This window comes from Hippopotamus amphibius, chromosome 1, assembly GCF_030028045.1.
Source record: "Hippopotamus amphibius kiboko isolate mHipAmp2 chromosome 1, mHipAmp2.hap2, whole genome shotgun sequence".
In the NCBI taxonomy this organism is placed as follows: domain Eukaryota; kingdom Metazoa; phylum Chordata; class Mammalia; order Artiodactyla; family Hippopotamidae; genus Hippopotamus; species Hippopotamus amphibius.
Genome location: NC_080186.1, coordinates 66,972,677 through 66,991,831, shown reverse-complemented (window position 1 = coordinate 66,991,831; position 19,155 = coordinate 66,972,677). Strand labels below are relative to the sequence as shown.

The 19,155-nt window shown below is 32.4% G+C and overlaps 1 protein-coding gene across 3 annotated transcripts in view; it reads left to right on the top strand.

Annotated features, from left to right (window-relative positions):
• Positions 1-18,227, top strand: part of DNAJB4 (DnaJ heat shock protein family (Hsp40) member B4) — a 38,396-nt gene extending 20,169 nt beyond the window's left edge. For 2 of the 3 annotated variants that reach the window (XM_057715416.1, XM_057715407.1), the window contains exons 2-3: positions 14,691-15,259; positions 17,043-18,227. In XM_057715416.1, coding sequence (XP_057571399.1) covers positions 14,825-15,259; positions 17,043-17,276 — 669 coding nt within the window. In that variant the 5' untranslated portion in view covers positions 14,691-14,824 and the 3' untranslated portion in view covers positions 17,277-18,227. Of the gene's footprint in view, positions 1-8,019; positions 8,308-14,690; positions 15,260-17,042 lie in introns of all 3 variants that reach the window. The other variant, XM_057715397.1, reaches the window with a different exon arrangement.
• Positions 18,228-19,155: the final 928 nt, after the last annotated feature.

Sequence of the window (19,155 nt, the reverse complement as noted above, 5' to 3'; positions counted from 1 at the left end):
AGAATGTGAATTGAATGAGAGCAAGGATGTTGTCTATCTAGTTTATAGCACATAGTATGCACTCAGTAAATATTTGGTGAACAATTGAGATACTTTATTCATGGAGAATGTTCCCTATAGTCATATCCACCTTTTAAAACAAGTTTTGTAGTACCCATCAAATACTCTAAAATGGGCACTCAGATGCTATTATTGACTACTTAATTCCAAATTTAAGTCCAAATTACTGTAATTATCTAAAGAAGGACATTTATAGTTAAGAAGAAAAAAAAAAACAGGATTTCCAGAACAATTTAATTTTAAGTAGATGGCATTTAATGTTTTAAAGACACTTGCCTTAAGTTTACTTTTTCTATTTGGTAACCTGGATGGAGTAAGAAATGAATCTTTTCAAAAAAATTTTCTTTCCCCTAAAGTTGCATTTGTAACCATGACAAAATTTGGGGGTATTATAACTTATACTTAAAGTCTGAAGCCTTTCTACAGGAATGAGAATATAGAATCTAAATTCCAAACTAACAATGAAGCAGTTTGCTATAAGAAATCTATGGTAATGATGCCTCAGTGCTTGAAGGAGTTTTAGGAAAGTATAAAATGTAGAGGTAAAACGTATTCTATTATTAGAGGGACAGTAGTTAGATTATATGTAATTATTTAGGTACTATCTAAAACACAGGCCAAATATTAGAACAGACACAGCCTAGTAGTACTCCTTAACTTTATATTAATATTGGAAGAATGTCTATTTAAGTATTGTTAATGTCTTAACTCACTATTAGATTGCTAGCCGTTGAAAAGCTCTTTGCACTCATCACTAACTTTCAGTATCAGATGTGTGTGCATATATATAGATTACATATGAGAAAGCATATGGAAATGTTTGATAAACTGTAAACTAATATATAAATATTATTATGGGGAAGATATAGAACAGTTATTTTTTTTAACACTGACTAAGAGACTAAAATTCAGGGATAAAGGTCTGAAAAGGGAACATGGCAAGGAGCGTGATCTTGATGTCTGAGTCCTTTAGGTGTGATTCTGGTAGTTACTCTAATGCTTTATACAGGGTAAACTTTCCTCAGTAAAGAGAGATGATTGGTCAGTAGACCTCCAAGTGGTGGTAGAATAGTTTGTATAGCTTAAAATAATGAAAACAATTTATATGTATATGTCATTGTATAAATTTTAGTGCTTTCATACATATTATCGGATTCTCACAATAACCTTTGTGAGTTAGGAGTTCAGAGAAATTAAATGATTTGCCTAAAAGGCAGAGCTGAGATTAGGAATCAAGCATTGAAATTCTTAGGTCTTTATTATTTAACTTATTCTTTAGACATTTGTAGTCCCTTTATGCTAGTCCACTAATAAGAACTGAAGATTCAATGATAAATAATAGCTTTCCCTAGGCATCTTTCAAGTAATATAGTATGACTGAGGTATATGAAGCAGCAACAGAAATCAAGGCTGGAAGGATCTTCTGACTTTAAAATCAAACATATATATATTTAAAAATATGAACACTGAACTTTGTATCCATTTATTTTTAAATTGTTAAATAGGCTTTATTTTTTAGATCAGTTTTAGGTTCATAGCACAATTGAGTGGAAGGTAACCCGAGATTTCCCATATACCTCCTGCCTCTACACATGCATAGCCCCCCCCACCCCCATTTATCAACACCTCCCACTAGATGGAACTTTTGTTTACAACTGATGAACTTATATTGATACATTATTATCACTCAGAACCCATAATTTTCATTAAGTTTCACTCTTGGTGTTGTGCATTCTGTGGGTTTAGACAGATGTATAATGACGTGTACCTGCCATTCAGTATCATACCGAGTACTTTCACTACCTTAAAATCCTCTGTACTCCACCTATTTATCCTTCCCTTCCCACTAACCCCTGGCAACCACTGCCCTTTTTACTGTCTCCATAGTTTTGCCTTTTCCAAAATGTTATATAGTATGTATCCTTTTCAGACTGGCTTCTTTAATTTAGTGATATGCATTTAAGTTTCCTCCGTGTTTTTACATGAGTTGATAGCTCATTTCTTTTATTTTCTTATTTTTTAATTATTATTTTTTTAAACTCATTTCTTTTTAGTGCTGAATAACATTCCACTGTCTGAATGGGATTTTACCACGGTTTATCTGTTCACCTACTGAAGGGCATCTTGGTTGCTTCCAAGTGTTGGCAGTTATGAATAAAGCTGCTGTAAACATTCATGTGCAGATTTTTGTGTGGACATTGGTTTTCAACTCCTTTGAGTAAATACCAAGGAGCACGATCACCAGATCCCATGATAAATGTATTTTAGTTTTGTAAGAAATCACCAAACTATCTTCCAAAGTTGAAGACATTCCTGCCATCAGTGAAAGAGAGTTCCTGTTGTTCTACGCCAGCATTTGGCATTGCCAGTGTTCTGGATTTTGGCCATTCTAGTAGGTGTGTTATGGTATCTTAGTGTTTTAATTTGCATTTCCCTGATGACATACATTATGGAACATCTTTTCATATGCTTTTTTGCCATCTGTATATCTTCTTCGGTGAGGTGTCTGTAAAGGTCTTTGTTAAGGTGTCTCTTAAGGTCTAAAAAATGTTAACCATTTTAAACTGGGTTGTTTGTTTTCTTACTGTTGAGTTTTAAGAGTTCTTTATGTATTTTGGATAACAGTCCTTTACCAGATATGTCTTTTGAAATATATTCTTCCAGTCTGTGGCTTGTCTTTTCATTCTTCTGACAGTGTCTTTGTCAGCAGAAAATTGTAATTTTAATGAAATTCAGCTTATCAGTTCTTTCTTTCATGAATTGTTCCGTTGGTATCATATTTAAAAAACATCGCCAAACCCAGGGTTATCTAGATTTTTTCCTATATTCTAGGAGTTTTGTTGTTTTGCATTTTATGTTTAGGTCTGCGATCCATTTTGAGTTAATTTTGTGAAGGATATAAAGTCTGAATCTAGATTCACTTATTTACAAGTGGATGTCCAGTTATTCAAACTCTGTTTGGAATATTTTTTCTCTATTGTATTGCCTTCGTCACTTTGTCAAAGATCAGTTGATTATATTTATATGAGTCTATTTCTGGGCTCCCTATTCTGTTTTATTGATCTGTTTGCCTTTTCTGATCTATTGTTCTTTCCCCAACACCACACTGTCTTGACTACTGTATTTGAAATACACTGCATTTGAATACAATGAATGCTACCTATATGGTGTCTTAATGATTTTAAATTTTAAGAGTCAAGATAAGTAAATAGAAAATAACTGGAATATTTGGAAAAAGCCATTTCTTCTTAGTTGGACAGCTTTTGTGTGAGTAGATGTGTATGCTTGTAATAAACAGGGCATTTTCCTAGTAATCATCTTCCTAGGGAAAAATTCTTCTAGTTCATACGATGAGATCATTGTCAGCATTATAGTAGCTAACACTTGCATGGACCTCACTACATGCCAATCACATTTAAGTGCATCACACATTTTCTCACTTAATCCTCACAACAGCCCTTCAAAAGTAGGTATTAATGGTAATCCCATTTGACCGACAAGGAAACTGAGGCACAGAGAGGTTAAGTCCAAGGCCACACAACTAGTAAGTGCTGTTGCCAGGATTCTGACACAGGCAGTCTGTCTCCAAAGTCTGTGCTTTTATTTTTTTTATTTTGTGGCACATGGGCTTAGTTGCTCCGCGGCATGTGGGATCTTCCTGGAGCTGGGATCAAACCCGTGACCTCTGCATTGGCAGGCGGATTCTTAACCACTGCGCCACCTAGGAAGCCCCCAAAGTCTGTGCTTTTAACTACTACCCTATCAATATTCCCAGATGCACCTTAGCAGATTTTATAACCACTATTCAGATATCTCATGCATTGTTAACAAGGTATAAAAGAGCCTCAGTTTGCTTATTCTTAGAGAAGTATCAGGGAATGGAAGTCATAATTTACTAATATTAATGCTAGATGATAAATTTCAGATCTGAATGTACCCAGTTAAGAATTAAATATTAACAGAAAAAGTTTTCAGCAGCAACATCAGTAAAGTGTTAGAAATCATGTCTTCAAGTATTGCAGTGATGATCTAAATTTTAATAGATTTAGATTTATTCTGAGACTCTAGAAGGCACACTGTCTTTCTCTGTACTAACTTATTATAAACTGAGAAATGATTTGTGAATGGGAGAAATAAAACTTATTTTTTTATTGTCTATGAATAAAGCCAAAGTAGAAGGTGAAGATGGTATCAGTTGAATGACTGGTTATATACTTTTAAGGGTTTTTTTTGTAGTTAAAATACTATTATCTTTTGCTCTCATTGTCTAAACATATTTAATATTTAAACTATGATTATAAAATCAAAAAGGACTCATACTTCTATAAAAATAATTTCTCTGTATTTATTATTAAAGCATAATATCCCAAATAAGGAAGCTTTATTAAAGTTATTAAGTTATTAAAAATATAATGTCATTACAATATATACTTAATTCTGGCCTTTGGCTCCCTAAAAGAGAGTGATACATTTCCCTCAATGTATTATTAAGCACAAAAGCCTTGTTGCTATTAACTTTTATAAACAAAACAATAAACACGTTTTGTGATTTGTTGAAAAAATTCAAATCATTTCTTTAAAATACATTGAAACTTGTCCTTCAGTTAGAGATGAACCACCTCTACCCCAGCATGAGAACTTGACCTTGAAAACTGTAAACATTAAGGAGAAGAATCTCACTCTTTGTAATTTTCTTTTGATAAAGGGAAGAGAATTCTGTTTTCATGGAATAATCTCATCAGTGTTTGAGTAGTAAAAATAAAAACGTACAAACACTAATTTCATATCTTTGTTAAAAATATAGCACCCTTAAATAAGGAAAAAGAAAAGTATGTGTTCCTAACTCGTTCATTTTTGTTCTCTTCCAACTTTCTTGCACACATACACATACCTATATAATCAAGTAAGCAATGATTTGTGTGATTTCTGAAGTGTTTCAAATAGACATGTAATTTTTTTGGTTTTGTTATCACATTTATTAAATGAGCTTTGTTTATATCTCTGCTCCATTTTCCTTATAGGCTGCCATTACCCTTTGCTTTACACACTTTTTTTTTTTTAATATTTATTTATTTATTTGACTGCTCCGGGTCTTACTTGTGCCACGAGGGATCTAGTTCCTCAACCAGGGATCGAACCCTGGCCCCTTGCATTGGGAATACGGAGTCTTAACCAAGGACCACCAGGGAAGTCCCTACACACTATTTTTGTCGTAATTATTTACAGGGGTAACAATTACTCTTTCGCCCCCTCCCCCCCAAAAAAAAACCCCACATTCATCTCAAACAAGGTTGGATGAAGAAAATTCAATGTAAAGTGATTGTGTAATGGATTTTCAACTCTAAGTGGTAGAGGAGTCAGCTCAGTCTGAAAAAGTAAATGTAAGAGTAAAATGTCTCTCAAGTACTATGTAGTTTAATAATGACCACATTGATCCATTACCCTATTGCGAGTAATTGCAATGGGTATGTTTGTATATATAATTTTTTCTTTGAATTATTTTCTAAGGACAAATTTCCAGGTATGATATTTACAGTGCTTCTAAAATCATTTTAAATAACCATTCCCAAATGTTTGAAAGAATTATTTACACTGCTTATTTTACCAAAACCTAGCTAGATTGTTTTATTATTTAAAGTCTTAAAATTATAATTGCTTCCTTATTAACCTGGAATTTCCAAGTTGAGGTGAATTCTTACATTTCAGCACTACTACTATAATCCTTTAATGTGTTTATGATATTTGAAAAAATGTGAAAATCCTTTATCCTCCTTCTATATGTGTGATTTATTTCCATTTGTTAATATGTAATGCATTTTTCAGAAATGTGAAAGATCTAGTCGTTGGGTTCTAAAATCAGTTAATATGTTAAGTCCTGATAATATTTCTAGCTCTCTGAAAATGATTGAATCAGATAAGAATCTTTCTTTTTTTTTAGTTCCCAACATTACCCACCAGAACAATTCAGACTTTTCATATTACTATACCAGTGTTCTTTGAAAATGAATATTTAAAGGAACTCTCTTGGAAATTAATTCTAGAATAGATAATTTTTATTATATTTTTACTCTATTCTCAATGCTGATTCTTGCACTGGATTCCAACCTGCAATATGCTTTTTTAAAAAGTAGGAGTCTTAAGGTGACTTTGGATATTAGCATTTTTCCCTAAGTGTTTTGGATTTGAAAGTTTATCTTTTGACATTGAGTATTCCTTGGTGGGACTAAAATATTTTACTGAGTAGCTGACAAACCTCTGTAACCTGTAAGTAGGCTAGATGGATATTATACCTTCCTAAACCAAGGTGTTTTTAGAGAGTTTTGAGAAATAGTAAATCCTAGGTGTCAAAATGAGCAGAGATGACATGATGAAAGAACTGCTGAATCATTAAATGTAAGGCTGCTTGGTTTATAGAGTAGCTGTTCCCATGTCTTTAAAGGTTAACGTGATCATCACCTTTTCATTATACTCTATAAACATATGTACATTTACTTTTTCTCATAAATGTTTTCATTTTACAGACTTAATACAGTGCTCTGTGCAATTCTTTTGATATTTTCTTATTAATCCATCTTTCCAATATTATATTAGACTAGGAACATTTTTGAAAAGATGAAACTATGTAGGAGATAAAAGATGAGTAATATACATTGAAAATATTTCTTATAAATAGCCAAAATATATATTTAGAAAGCAGGCATCAAAAGGGTATATAAATGATATATGATATAAACTTTATTAATAAAAAACAAGTGGAAAACTACAACAAATAACCATAAATATTCATAGAAAAAAAAGGATTAGAAGGAAATATACTAACATTTAGCAGTGTTTACCTAAAGTGGTATGACAGGAAGGTTTTTATTTTATTCTTTTTTCTTTCTGTGTTGTCCAAAATCTTCAATGAGTATTTGCATTTATAATTAGGGAAAATGTGTTTTTAAAAGAAAAAATATTTCTCATATTATGCCTCATAAATAGCATATCCAGATTTTAAGCTGATCCAGTTAAAGTTTTAAAAGAAACATGAGTTTTTACTGTCTGTAACCTGATACTTTCTCCTATCTTTATTGAAGCAGCGCAAAAATTCTTTAAATATGACTCTAGGAATGGGGAGGGCAGATCACATTCTATTTTAGTTGAAGTAACTAAAATCAGATATGAAGCTTTCACAAGTTATTAGTTTGCCTGAACTATTAAGTCCTGTACACTACAAAAAACAAAAACAAACCCAATTAAAATCATCAGCTAAAGTCATATTTAAGTCCTTTATTTATTTTAAAATATTGCTTTTGATATTTATGATATATAGCCTTTTACAGTGTGAATTCCTGGCATTTCTGATTGATAGGCCCTAGGAATTTTGAAAATGACACATTATTTGCCAATTTTAATGTAAACAAACCATATTTTAGTATTGTATATCTTACATTTGAATAACTTGAAGTTGAAATTAAAATACCTAAAATATGTATTTTTATTTGTATAATAACTTTAACTTATTTTAGTGTTAAGGTACTTAATGGCTGTAATGATTTTTTGTTGCTTTTTCACCTAGAATGGAGTAAATAAATGTGTGGTTATGACATTCTGTGCTGAAATACTGGTTTCTTAATCTACTTGGCCTTTTAAAAAGGAAATAAAAATGGTAGAGCCAGAAGGAAAATGAATAGTTAATCGTGGAGGAGGAGAAAACCTAGCTCGGTACTTTGACTAGAGGCAGCTGGGGAAGTGACGTCCTGTAGCATTTGCTGTTCTAGAAAGTACAGAGACACGTAGTGAAAATGGGAGGATCTAGAAGGAGGCCGTCTCCTGTGTAGTGTATATTTATCTGTAAGTGAGCTGTTGGGGAAGGAATTAAATACAGAGACGCTGTCGGCTTGCTGCTTTAAGACAGCGAAGCTGAATTGCTGATTTGCTTTAACTTTTAAAATACCCAGCTTGGTTTATTTTTCTTAGAATCATTGTATTGCTAAGACTGGGGACGCTGTTTTCTTTCACAAAGGGAAATCTAAGTTCATTTCAAGGCATTCGAAATGGGGAAAGACTATTATTGCATTTTGGGAATTGAAAAAGGAGCTTCAGATGAAGATATTAAAAAGGCTTACCGAAAACAAGCCCTCAGATTTCATCCGGACAAGAACAAATCTCCTCAGGCAGAGGAAAAATTTAAAGAGGTCGCAGAAGCTTATGAAGTATTGAGTGATCCTAAAAAGAGAGAAATATATGATCAGTTTGGGGAGGAAGGTAAGTATTAAGCATATATCTTTCCGTCTCTCCAGCTCTGTCTCTTTTTTCTCTCTCAGCCTTTTGGTTATTAAATTAAATTCTCTGACATTTTAAAAGTAGAAAGACAAATAATGGATAAAAACAAGATTTCATGTCTGATCATATGAATGACTGTTACATAGCTATGAATGAAATGTATTTGCCTATTTTTGGATTTTGACATTTTGTAATATATATATTCTACCATTAGATTTATAATGTTAACATTGTATTTGAAAAGAAACCTTAAATTCCCATACTCATTAAGAAATTGTGTCAAAAGTCTTATGCAACCTGTTTTGTTTTCTAATGAATTTTCTACCAGAACCAATAAAGATCCTTAAGTCATTTAAAATCTTAAGATTGGCAGTTCACATTCTGGGTAGTTTATGTTTTATTCACGAAAACAAAAGAAGTTTTTTGTCTTTCTTACGGCAAAGCTAGTTTAGATTAAACAGGACAGAATTGTCTCTCTGAGAAGCTGAAGGCCCAGGCATTTAGCTGTAGTTGTTTTTGGCATTCTGCCTGGAGAGGAAAGAATTTTCCTGATGTCATAAAATACCAGAACAAGTTTTTAGCTTAATTGTAAACAGTAATTGTATGCCAAGAAAATGAGATCTCAGAAATAAAATTTTTGACCTAAAATGGCCACCTAGTTAGAACAATTATTGATTTACTTTAAGGTAACATTATTGCTTTAAAAATTTTACTATCTAGGTATAGAGGAAAGCATGAGAACTTCCCTTTCCTCTCTTTGTCACACTTTTGTTTCTTGGATTGTGAGATCAGAAACTAGTTGAATATAGTAAATGGGAGTAATTTAAAATTATCCTTTTATCATTCTGGATTTTAAACTGTCCATCATCTCCATATAAATGTAGCTGTAAAGTAAGACTATTTTAAATTGCTAATTTAACAACAGCAGCACTTTAACAACAAAGACAATTTCTACAGGTTCTGGGATTTTCAACTTTTTATATCGGGACTAAGTTATTTTATTACTATTTTTTCTCCCCAAATGTTCTTTTTAAAATTATTGTAGTTATGAAAACTTTTTTGTTTTTGGTTTTTTGTGGCGTTTTTTGGCTTTCTTTATTGAATTTAATGTTAAATTTTCCTAATTAGAAATATATCCTAAAATATAGTGAAGCAGCAACTGCTTATTTTGAGTTAAAAAATTAAATTTAGATAAGCAGGGTGATTGTGTAGAGGGTTGTTTTTGTTTTTTGTTTTCTTGTTTTTTCTTTTTGATCTGAGTTGCCCCAAGTTGCAGTTTTTGCTGCTGGTTTTGGTGTGATGAGGACCTGCAGTGTCAGGTTCTTACTACATAAGTATTGAAAAAAAGCAAATAGTAGGCAGTTCAATCCTGCTAGTTCCTTACAGCCACACTATTCAAAATACTATGATTTGGTTCATCCCAAAAGCTAAGCAGGATTCTGAGATACCTACTAATTGTCTACTAACTACTCCTCTTTCAGAAGTTATCTTGTAATTTTGTAAAGAAATCTACAAACATGGAGTAACACTATAAATTCCCATGAAAAAGCAAATATCCACTGATTTAATCCACATCTCACTAATAGCTCAAATCTGTCTATAAGTAAACAGTAAAGATTCAGTGTGTGCTAAGGATATTTGTCTGCATGATTTTCAAGTCACAAAATGAAACATTTTTCTTGGCTTAACATTACCTCTTAATAGTTTTTTTCTTGAGTGATATTTTTCCAGTTTTATTTTTACTGAGCATCATCAGTGAGTGAATTTTTAAAAAACTAAAACAGGGTCATCTGTGTACCCCAAATCTTTTTTTGTTCTTGATTCAGGTAATTGATATAAGCAGTAGAGATAACAGTGAGGGAAGAATAAGTTTTTTAAAAGCAATGAAATATATTATTCAGAAATATCATTCTCTAGTTATTTGTTACTTTAAAATACAATTAAATGAAAGTTTTTTTTATTATATTCTAGAAATTATTCTTCCTTTACAGAAAAGCATTGTATTTATTTGTCCGGTACCCAAAATATCTCATTAAGTGTACTGTTAAAACGTGGGAAAATGTTTTTGTCTCTTTGCCTGTCATTGATGTGTTTGTGACTGCAGGCCTGGTTCCATAGCCCTATGTGTTTCTCTGGAAGTAACAAAACACTAATTTTAGGACTGTGGGGCCATTACTAACTTAACTGATATACTTTTTTCCCTTCTCTTTCAAGGCCTGAGACTGTGGAAATAAGGATTCATGAACTGGGAATTGTATGAGTTGAACATGCTAAATTTATATATTTAGGACCTAAGAGAACTAGTGATCCCAGTATATTTGTGTTTTGAAAATCTCTAATATCCACAAATTTAAATGCTGGATTTTTTTAAAAGTTGAATAAAAATAGAGATGTTTTAAATTTATCGTGTGACCCAGCATTTCCATTCCTCAGAATCTATAAAAGAGAAATGAAAATATAGGTCCATACAAAGACATGTACGGGAATGTTCATAGCATCATTTGTGATGGCCCCAAATGAAAAAATCAGGAAGTATCATCTTCTAGTGAATGGATAAATAAAGTGTGGTATATGTGTACACACACACACAGACACACAGCAATTAAAAGGACTGATTTAATAAAACATGTTACTAAATGCAATAACCTCAAAAACTATGCTAAATAATGATGTAAATGACTACATATTCTGTTATTCCATTTATATGAAATGCATGGAAAAGGCAAATTTATAGAGAAAGCAAATCAGTGGTTGCCTAAGGCTAGAGGTGGGAGCAGGTATTAACTACAAATAGAAATGCAGGAACTCTTTGGGTTGATGGAAATGTTTTATAACTGGATCGCTGTGATGGTTGCACAATTCTACAACTTCACTTAAAACCATTGTATATTTACAATGGGTTAATTTTATTGTATCTAATAAGTAAAACTATTTTTCCATATGGAGACATTTCTCCATAGTTGAATCGTTTGAAAACAAAAAACAGTACTGTAGAAATTTAAAATTAGATTTTGATCCAGTCTCTCCCCCAAAGTTTTAGGTTTAGTTCTGAATTGTTCTGAGGATGTCAACAAAAGTTTACATTAAAAGACTTAAAAAAAAAAGATTTTCAATAACACATCCTCATAGAAGTCTATAGTTTTCCAACATTTCTTTTTCTTTATGCCTTCTTTTTTTATTGTTTGTTTTACTCAATAACTTAATATTACTGAAAGGTAATATATGATCAAATCCATGTTTAGTATATTAATCTTCATACTGTCTTGCTGCTTCTGTTGTTATATAGTTGATCAACTGAATCTCTTTATTTACTATATATTTTTAAAGATAAGTAAATTGGATTTTTATGAATCAAACTGTTTAAAGAATCTCATTATGCTGGTTAACTTTGTAAGTATTGTTATGAATCTGGATTTTTACATATTAGATCTCCGTAAAGGAAGTTATTAAACTCCTATAATTTTTTTTCTTTGAAATCCTAATTCTTCTCCAATGCTGCTGCTTTTGATAAACTTTTAGTCAACTAACTAATGGATATCATTGTTATGGATAGTATCCCAGACACATAGTTGTTTTTGGATTGCAAATTGGTTGGTTGGTTGTTTTTTAAATAATAGCTGTCTTGGTACAGCATAGGTAAGTGTGGACTCTGGGGTGCATTTCTTGCTCACATGAAGTGATAATGGTGTCTAGAAAAAATTGTGTATAGCAGAGGGAATCTAGTTGAATATTAAAATTTTCTATGAGCAGTCAAAATGTATGTAGTCAAGAATTGACTGTGTAGTTGATGACAGGCAGTGTTACAATTCAAGTGCTGGGCAATGCGAGTGATACTTGCATAATAATTCATGTTATATTGGTGTGAATTTTGGTAGGATTTTTCTCAGTCATAGTAGCTACAAAGTTGACTGGTGTCAAAGCTTCATTGTTGGCTGTTTGTTAGCTTTGATAAACATCACTTCAGACAGTGTGAATCTTCCCAGGGACTCTGTAATCCTGATTGAGTTACCATTTTTGGCAGAGGAAGGAAGGGCTTTTAGGGAAAAGCCAAACCCATGATGTAATAACTTAAAATGTTATTCTTTCTTTTCATGAATCCATTATGGGTCCAAAACATTTAGATTTTATCTTGTGGAGGGTTAGATTGGGCAGGTTAATTTACTCAATTTACTTTATTAACTCTGTTAAATTATTATAGTCTATTTGTGGGATGAAAGATGAAGTGACTGAAATAATTTAGCATCGGTTTAATCACAGTGGTGATGACCTTGGGTTATATACATATCCTATCATTTAAAAAAATCTGCCACTAGCTTTTTTTTTTTTAACATTTGGAGTTATAACTGTACCACTAAACTTTATAAAAAGAAGTTTTGGATGAGCTGTGTGTTAAAAGTTCTTGTCCTAAAAAAAAAAAAAAGTTCTTGTCCTGCTTGTACTTGTCATTCTGTTTCTACAAGGCATATCCCTGAGTGCTGCAATATATATATCATTCAGTATATATTGACAGTTTTCAAATTGTTAGATTTCTCTTGGTCTCTCCATATTTCTATTCATGGATGAAGATAAAAATTTAAATATCAGCTGTTGGATGAATTAGAGTATGTGTATACCTTTTGGAAGAAGCCAAATAGAATAAGACACGTAAAACTCTTTGTGAAAGCATGCTGAGTGACTTCAATAGGATTTTTTATTATTAAATTTCTCATATATGTGTGTGTGATTATTCTTTTTTTTATTTAAACTCTTTATTGGAATATGATTGCTTTATACTCTTGTACCAGCTTATGAGGAACACCAAAGTGAATCAGCTGTATGTGATTATTCTTTATATTGTTTTTGCTTCTGCCTTTTCTCAAGTATCTTGACACTCAAGACATTTTAAAGTTTCTTTGGATGACTTCATTCCCTTTATCCAGTAAACATGAGTGCCTGTCATTTTCAGACCTGTATGCATGAGCAATGCAAAAATGAATAAAATGTATTTCCTGCCCTCAGATTACTTACTGTTTTAACATATTGGAATCTCTTAGTTTAATTCTCTTGAATTTTTTTTTTTTACCGTTTTATAATTTTTAGATTCTGTTCCTGCTTGTTTCCTTGGTCAGGAATGCCCATAAGGCTCATTCAGAAACTTTGCTGATACTGTAATCATATAAATCCTTGTCAGTATTTATCCCTTAAAAGATCACTATACTGTTGTTTTGTAGGTTTTAGTAGAATCTTTCTTCAGTATGTAGTAGAAAATGCTACTTCAAATATGTAATCTCTTGTGAGCGACTTATTACTTAGTTGAGCCTTAGAGAACAGGATCAAAGGGTCCCTATCTTGGTGTCTGAAGCAGGTTGTCCATAATAGACATAAATAACCAGCCCAAAGGCCTTACATGTCAAAAGAGTTTACAGCTCACTATTTCAGTCTTTTTACATGCTGTTGAAATTAATGCTATCTACATGGTATGCCGAGATAAATGATTTTGTTATCTAGGACAGGGATAACAATTTTAGTGTCAAAATTGTTTTTCAGAGGTTTTCTGTTATTAGCATGTTTTCCCTTTCTGCCACAAATGAGTTCTATTTAAGTCTTAAACAGTGAAAGATGATCTGAAATACAGGTAGTTAATATGAATATGGTATTTTATATTATTGATTTGTGCTCAGTGATTATAATGGTACTCAAAGATTTAGGGTACATATTTTACATTGATTACTGAAGACCTTTTGATTGGCATTTTAAAATTTTTTTAATATTTTATTGAAGTATCGTTGATTTACAATGTTGTGTTAATTTCTGCTGTACAGCAGAGTATTTCAGTTATATATATATATATATATATATATATATATATATATACTTTTTCATACTCTTTTCCATTATGGTTTATCACAGGGTATTGAATATAGTTCCCTGTGCTATACAGTAGGACCTTGTTGTTCATCCATCCTATTTATACTAGTGTGCATCTGCCAATCCCAAATTCCCAATCCTTCCCTTCCCCACCCCTTGAATGACATTTTTAAAAAACTTAAATTTACATACTTCAGATTATCAAACCAGTAGCTTATAAGATAAAAGATTCCTGATTTTTATTTATTTTCTTTTTACCTGTGGGACAAAGAGTCAGGAATAAATTATCATTAAAGATGGGGATTTGGAAGAAGAATTTGAAAGATAAAAATTTAACTTTAGGGTGGAATGATTGGAAGTTATGTAGCCATTCTGTATTTAGTTATAACGACATTTCTGGCCAATATGAATGAATAGCCACCTAAGTTAGCCAGAGTTTATTAGTAATACAGGTTTTGAGAGTTTCACTTTTAGGAGTTGTAAGCATTGTTTTTAATCACGCTTATCTCTTCTTCTAGGGTTGAAAGGAGGAGCAGGAGGTACTGATGGACAAGGAGGTACCTTCCGGTACACCTTTCATGGAGATCCTCATGCCACATTTGCAGCATTTTTTGGAGGTTCCAACCCCTTTGAAATTTTCTTTGGAAGACGGATGGGTGGTGGTAGAGATTCTGATGAAATGGAAGTAGATGGAGATCCTTTTAGCGCCTTTGGGTTCAGCATGAATGGATATCCAAGAGACAGGAATTCTGTGGGGCCATCCCGCCTCAAACAAGATCCTCCAGTTATTCATGAACTTAGAGTATCACTTGAAGAAATATATAGTGGTTGTACCAAACGAATGAAGATTTCTCGAAAAAGGTTAAACCCTGATGGAAGGAGTTATAGAACTGAGGACAAAATTCTCACCATTGAGATTAAAAAAGGGTGGAAAGAAGGTACCAAAATTACTTTTCCAAGGGAAGGAGATGAAACACCAACTAGTATTCCAGCAGACATTGTTTTTGTCATTAAAGATAAAGATCACCCAAAATTCAAAAGGGATGGATCAAATATAATTTATACTGCTAAAATTAGTTTACGAGAGGTAAGTTAGTAGAATGTAGGATTCAGAAACCAAACACAATTATGCATGTGATCTTAGGGAATTTATCTAAATAATAGCGAACATTAATTTTACGTTAACTACACATTATTTTTAAAATTTTCATAAGAACCCTCTGAGGTAATACTACTATTATACCTCGTTTATGGGTAAGATTATATATTTTTCTTTAATAAATTTATTTTTATTTTTTTATTTTGGCTGCATTGGGTCTTCATTGTTGCACGCAGGCTTTCTCTAGTTGCAGCAAGCAGGGGCTACTCTTTGTTGCAGTGCACAGGCTTCTCATTGCAGTGGCCTCTCTTGTTGTGGAGGTGGCCTCTAGGTGCACAGGCTTCAGTAGTTGTGGCATGCTGGCTCAGTAGTTGTGGCCCACAGGCTGTAGAGCACAGGCTCAGTAGTTGTGGCGCATGGGCTTAATTGCTCCGTGGCATATGGGATCTTCCTGGACCAGGACTCAAACCCGTGTCCCCTGTATTGACTGGCAGAATTCTTAACCATTGCGCCACCAGGGAAGTCCCATGGATAAGATTATATTTTATAAGTTTAGTTATTTATATTATATTTTATATATAATAATATATATATATTATATTTATATTAACAATTTAAATGCGAATTTTAAGTGCTAAGTGGTTATATACTATGAGGCCTAGTCTGGATTAACTCTACTCTGTTTTTACAAGTATGGTTTATGAGATCTGCATTGTAATCTCATCACCTTAGTCCATGTGTAAGATTTTTTCCAAAATTGTTAACTTGGAATAATAATTATATAACAAAGAAAGTATTAAAAGACAAAATAATTTATGAGGGTACTGCCGTAATACATTAGTTCGCATTTGTTCTATTTTTAGGCACTATTTCTCAAATTGGATTATAATCCTGCAAATATGGCCGTATCAGTTCCCTGCTTAAAATTCTTAAAGGACTCCACATAGCATCTACCATAATGTCTAAACTCTTTAGCTTAAAAGAAATGTGATTTCTACCCATCAATGTATATGCATTTCCCTAAGTTTGATGTATTATTATCTTGTATACCTTTGTGTCATTGAGCTGTACTCTGTTGAACACTGCTGTTCTTCACCCTACCTCAATACCTGCTACTGGCCCAGTGCTTACCTCAAGCATTCTGTATTCCCTGAAGCTAAGGGGGTAGGTTGCCCTTTCTCTCACAAAAGACTTCTGCACATATTTCTGTGCCAACTTTATACTGAATTATAATTACTAGTTTGCTTCTGAATTCTTTGGGCATTCCTTGAGGTGAGGTCTGTGTTCATGGTCCCTATATGCTCAGCATTTAGCAGCAATATATGGCATACAGTAGGTACTCAGTAAATATTTGTTAACTAAAACAATAAGTATATTTCCTATCCTAACATTTCCCCTCCAGAGAAGTATGTAGTTGTTCCTGTCTTATTCTTTCTAGTCCTGAAGTTCTCCGTGTTCTCTTCTCCCATTCCATCCCTGCATCTTTAATGTTGCAATAGCAGCCCCAAACAATCCATTTCATTCCAGGGCAATGTGAAAGACATTCTTTCCTCCTCTTTTCCTTTTCCTTTCCTTCCCCTTCTTTCCTTCTTTTGTAAAATGTCTGATTATGTGTGTCCTGAAGGGACTTTCAAATGGGGGAAATTTCTTATAATTATTGATATTTTTTGGAGGTTAAAAATTTACTTTTGTGATATCATCCTTTACAGCTGGTAATATTTTTTAGACTTTTATGTTTTGAAGTTTGTTAATTTTATTTGGTCCATTTTAGGCATTGTGTGGCTGCTCAGTTAACGTGCCAACAATGGATGGAAGAACCATACCTATGACAATAAATGATATTGTGAAACCTGGAATGAGGCGAAGAATTATCGGATATGGGCTACCGTTTCCAAAAAATCCTGACCAACGTGGTGACCTCCTAATAGAATTTGAGGTGTCCTTCCCAGATACTATATCCTCATCATCCAAAGAAATACTTAGGAAACATCTTCCTGCCTCATAGAATGAAAAACTTTGTTACCCATATTTTGATAAGGCACTGAAAATATAAAAGGACTGGCCGTTTACTGATGTAGATGTGAATTCTGTATAAAGACATGTAAATTATTTTGAGGGTTCATTAAATTGCATGAATAGAGACGGGTCAAATAAAAAGGTAAAAGGGATTTTTACAGTTAGAGATGAAGAGAAAACCATTCACTGTATTTTATTTCATTTCTCCCAAATCAGAAATTTTTAGTATTTTGCTTACATGTAAAATTTGTTTCTGTGGAGTTAGTAGATATATTTCTAATAAAGTACTAGGCTATCCAAGTACTTTATTTCTTATATCTTTACAGTATCAGTATGATAGGTTCTCATTTGTAATGGAAATTTAAATTCTTTACTAAACTATACATGTGATTAGATATTTCTAGAAAATAAAAACCAAGTCATTTAGAAATCTGGTTAACTAGATTAAAGTCGCCATATGAATTGCTGCTGTAGGGCTGGTACCCATAAAAGAATATCCTAATACCTATGTTTCACCATTTTGATTTTTAAAGTATGTTGTAGCATTTCTTAATAACATAGTTGTAAGGTTCTTAAGGCAGACCTTTTCTTCACAGAAAGTATATTAATGGCAATTTATCTCCTGTGGAAATCCCAATTGCCTGAATTACTGATATTTTAGAAATAGGTTGTTTTTAAAATGACATGTATAATTTTATGCAAGTTGACTATATATCTTGGACTTAATAAATTATAGGTACTAGTTAAAAATAACTTGTTTGATAATAAATGTGTTTTTAGAGGAAATATTGTTACTTGGAATCAATTTTCCAATTACACAGTCTTCTATAACTTACTCATAATATGCTATATGTACCATATGCAATTTCCCTAAAAAGAATAAACTACCACTATGGTGTTAAACCAAAATATGGGGAAAATAAACACTAACTGCTGCTTATGAATGATGTTGCTACTACTTGTTATGCATATAAATATTTTACTTTTTTCATATGTATAGATTGCATTTCTTAGGTGTTTTAATTTTTTTAAATATATTTACGTTTAAAAAATTATTCTGCTTTCTGTTTTATAGCTATAGTGAAAATGATATTTTGAAACAAAGTTTTTGGTTCAAAAGTAATTTTCAGGATGACTGGTATAAAGATATATTGGAGCCTGTCACCTTTTAGCAGAATATGAATTCTTTTAGAAATTCAACACATAGGTTTTAATCATCACATGCATGACAGTTTTATTGAGATATAATTCACATGCTAAAAAATTTACCCTTTTAAAGTGTATAATCCAGTGGTTTTAGTATATTCACAGAGTTGTGCAACCAGTTTCTAATTCCAGAACATTTTCATCACCCCAGAAAGGAACTGCATAACCATTAGCACTCACTTCCTATTCCCAGCCCCGGCAAACACTAATCTATTTCTGTCCCTATGGATTTATCTAGTCTGGACATTTCCTATGAGTGGGATCAAACAATGTTTGGCTTTTATTTTTTTGTTGTTGGTTTTTTTGGCTTCTTTCACTTAGCATAATGTTCTCAGGGTACATCCATGTTGCATCATGGATCAGCACTTTGTTCCTTTCTTTATGGCCAAATACTATTCCGTTGTATGGATATACCACATTCTGTTTACCCATTCATTAGTTGATGGGCATTTAGATTATTTCTACTTTTTGGCTATTATGAATAATGCTACTATGAACAATTTTGTACAAGTTTTTGTGTACATAATTTTTCAATTCTCTTAGGTTTATACCTAAGGATAAAATTGTTGGGGATAACCATATACTTGAGTAGCAAATGGAAAATGCTTGAAAATACCAAAGAATTCAGCTAATCATGCATATTATTCCATCTAATTCATAAA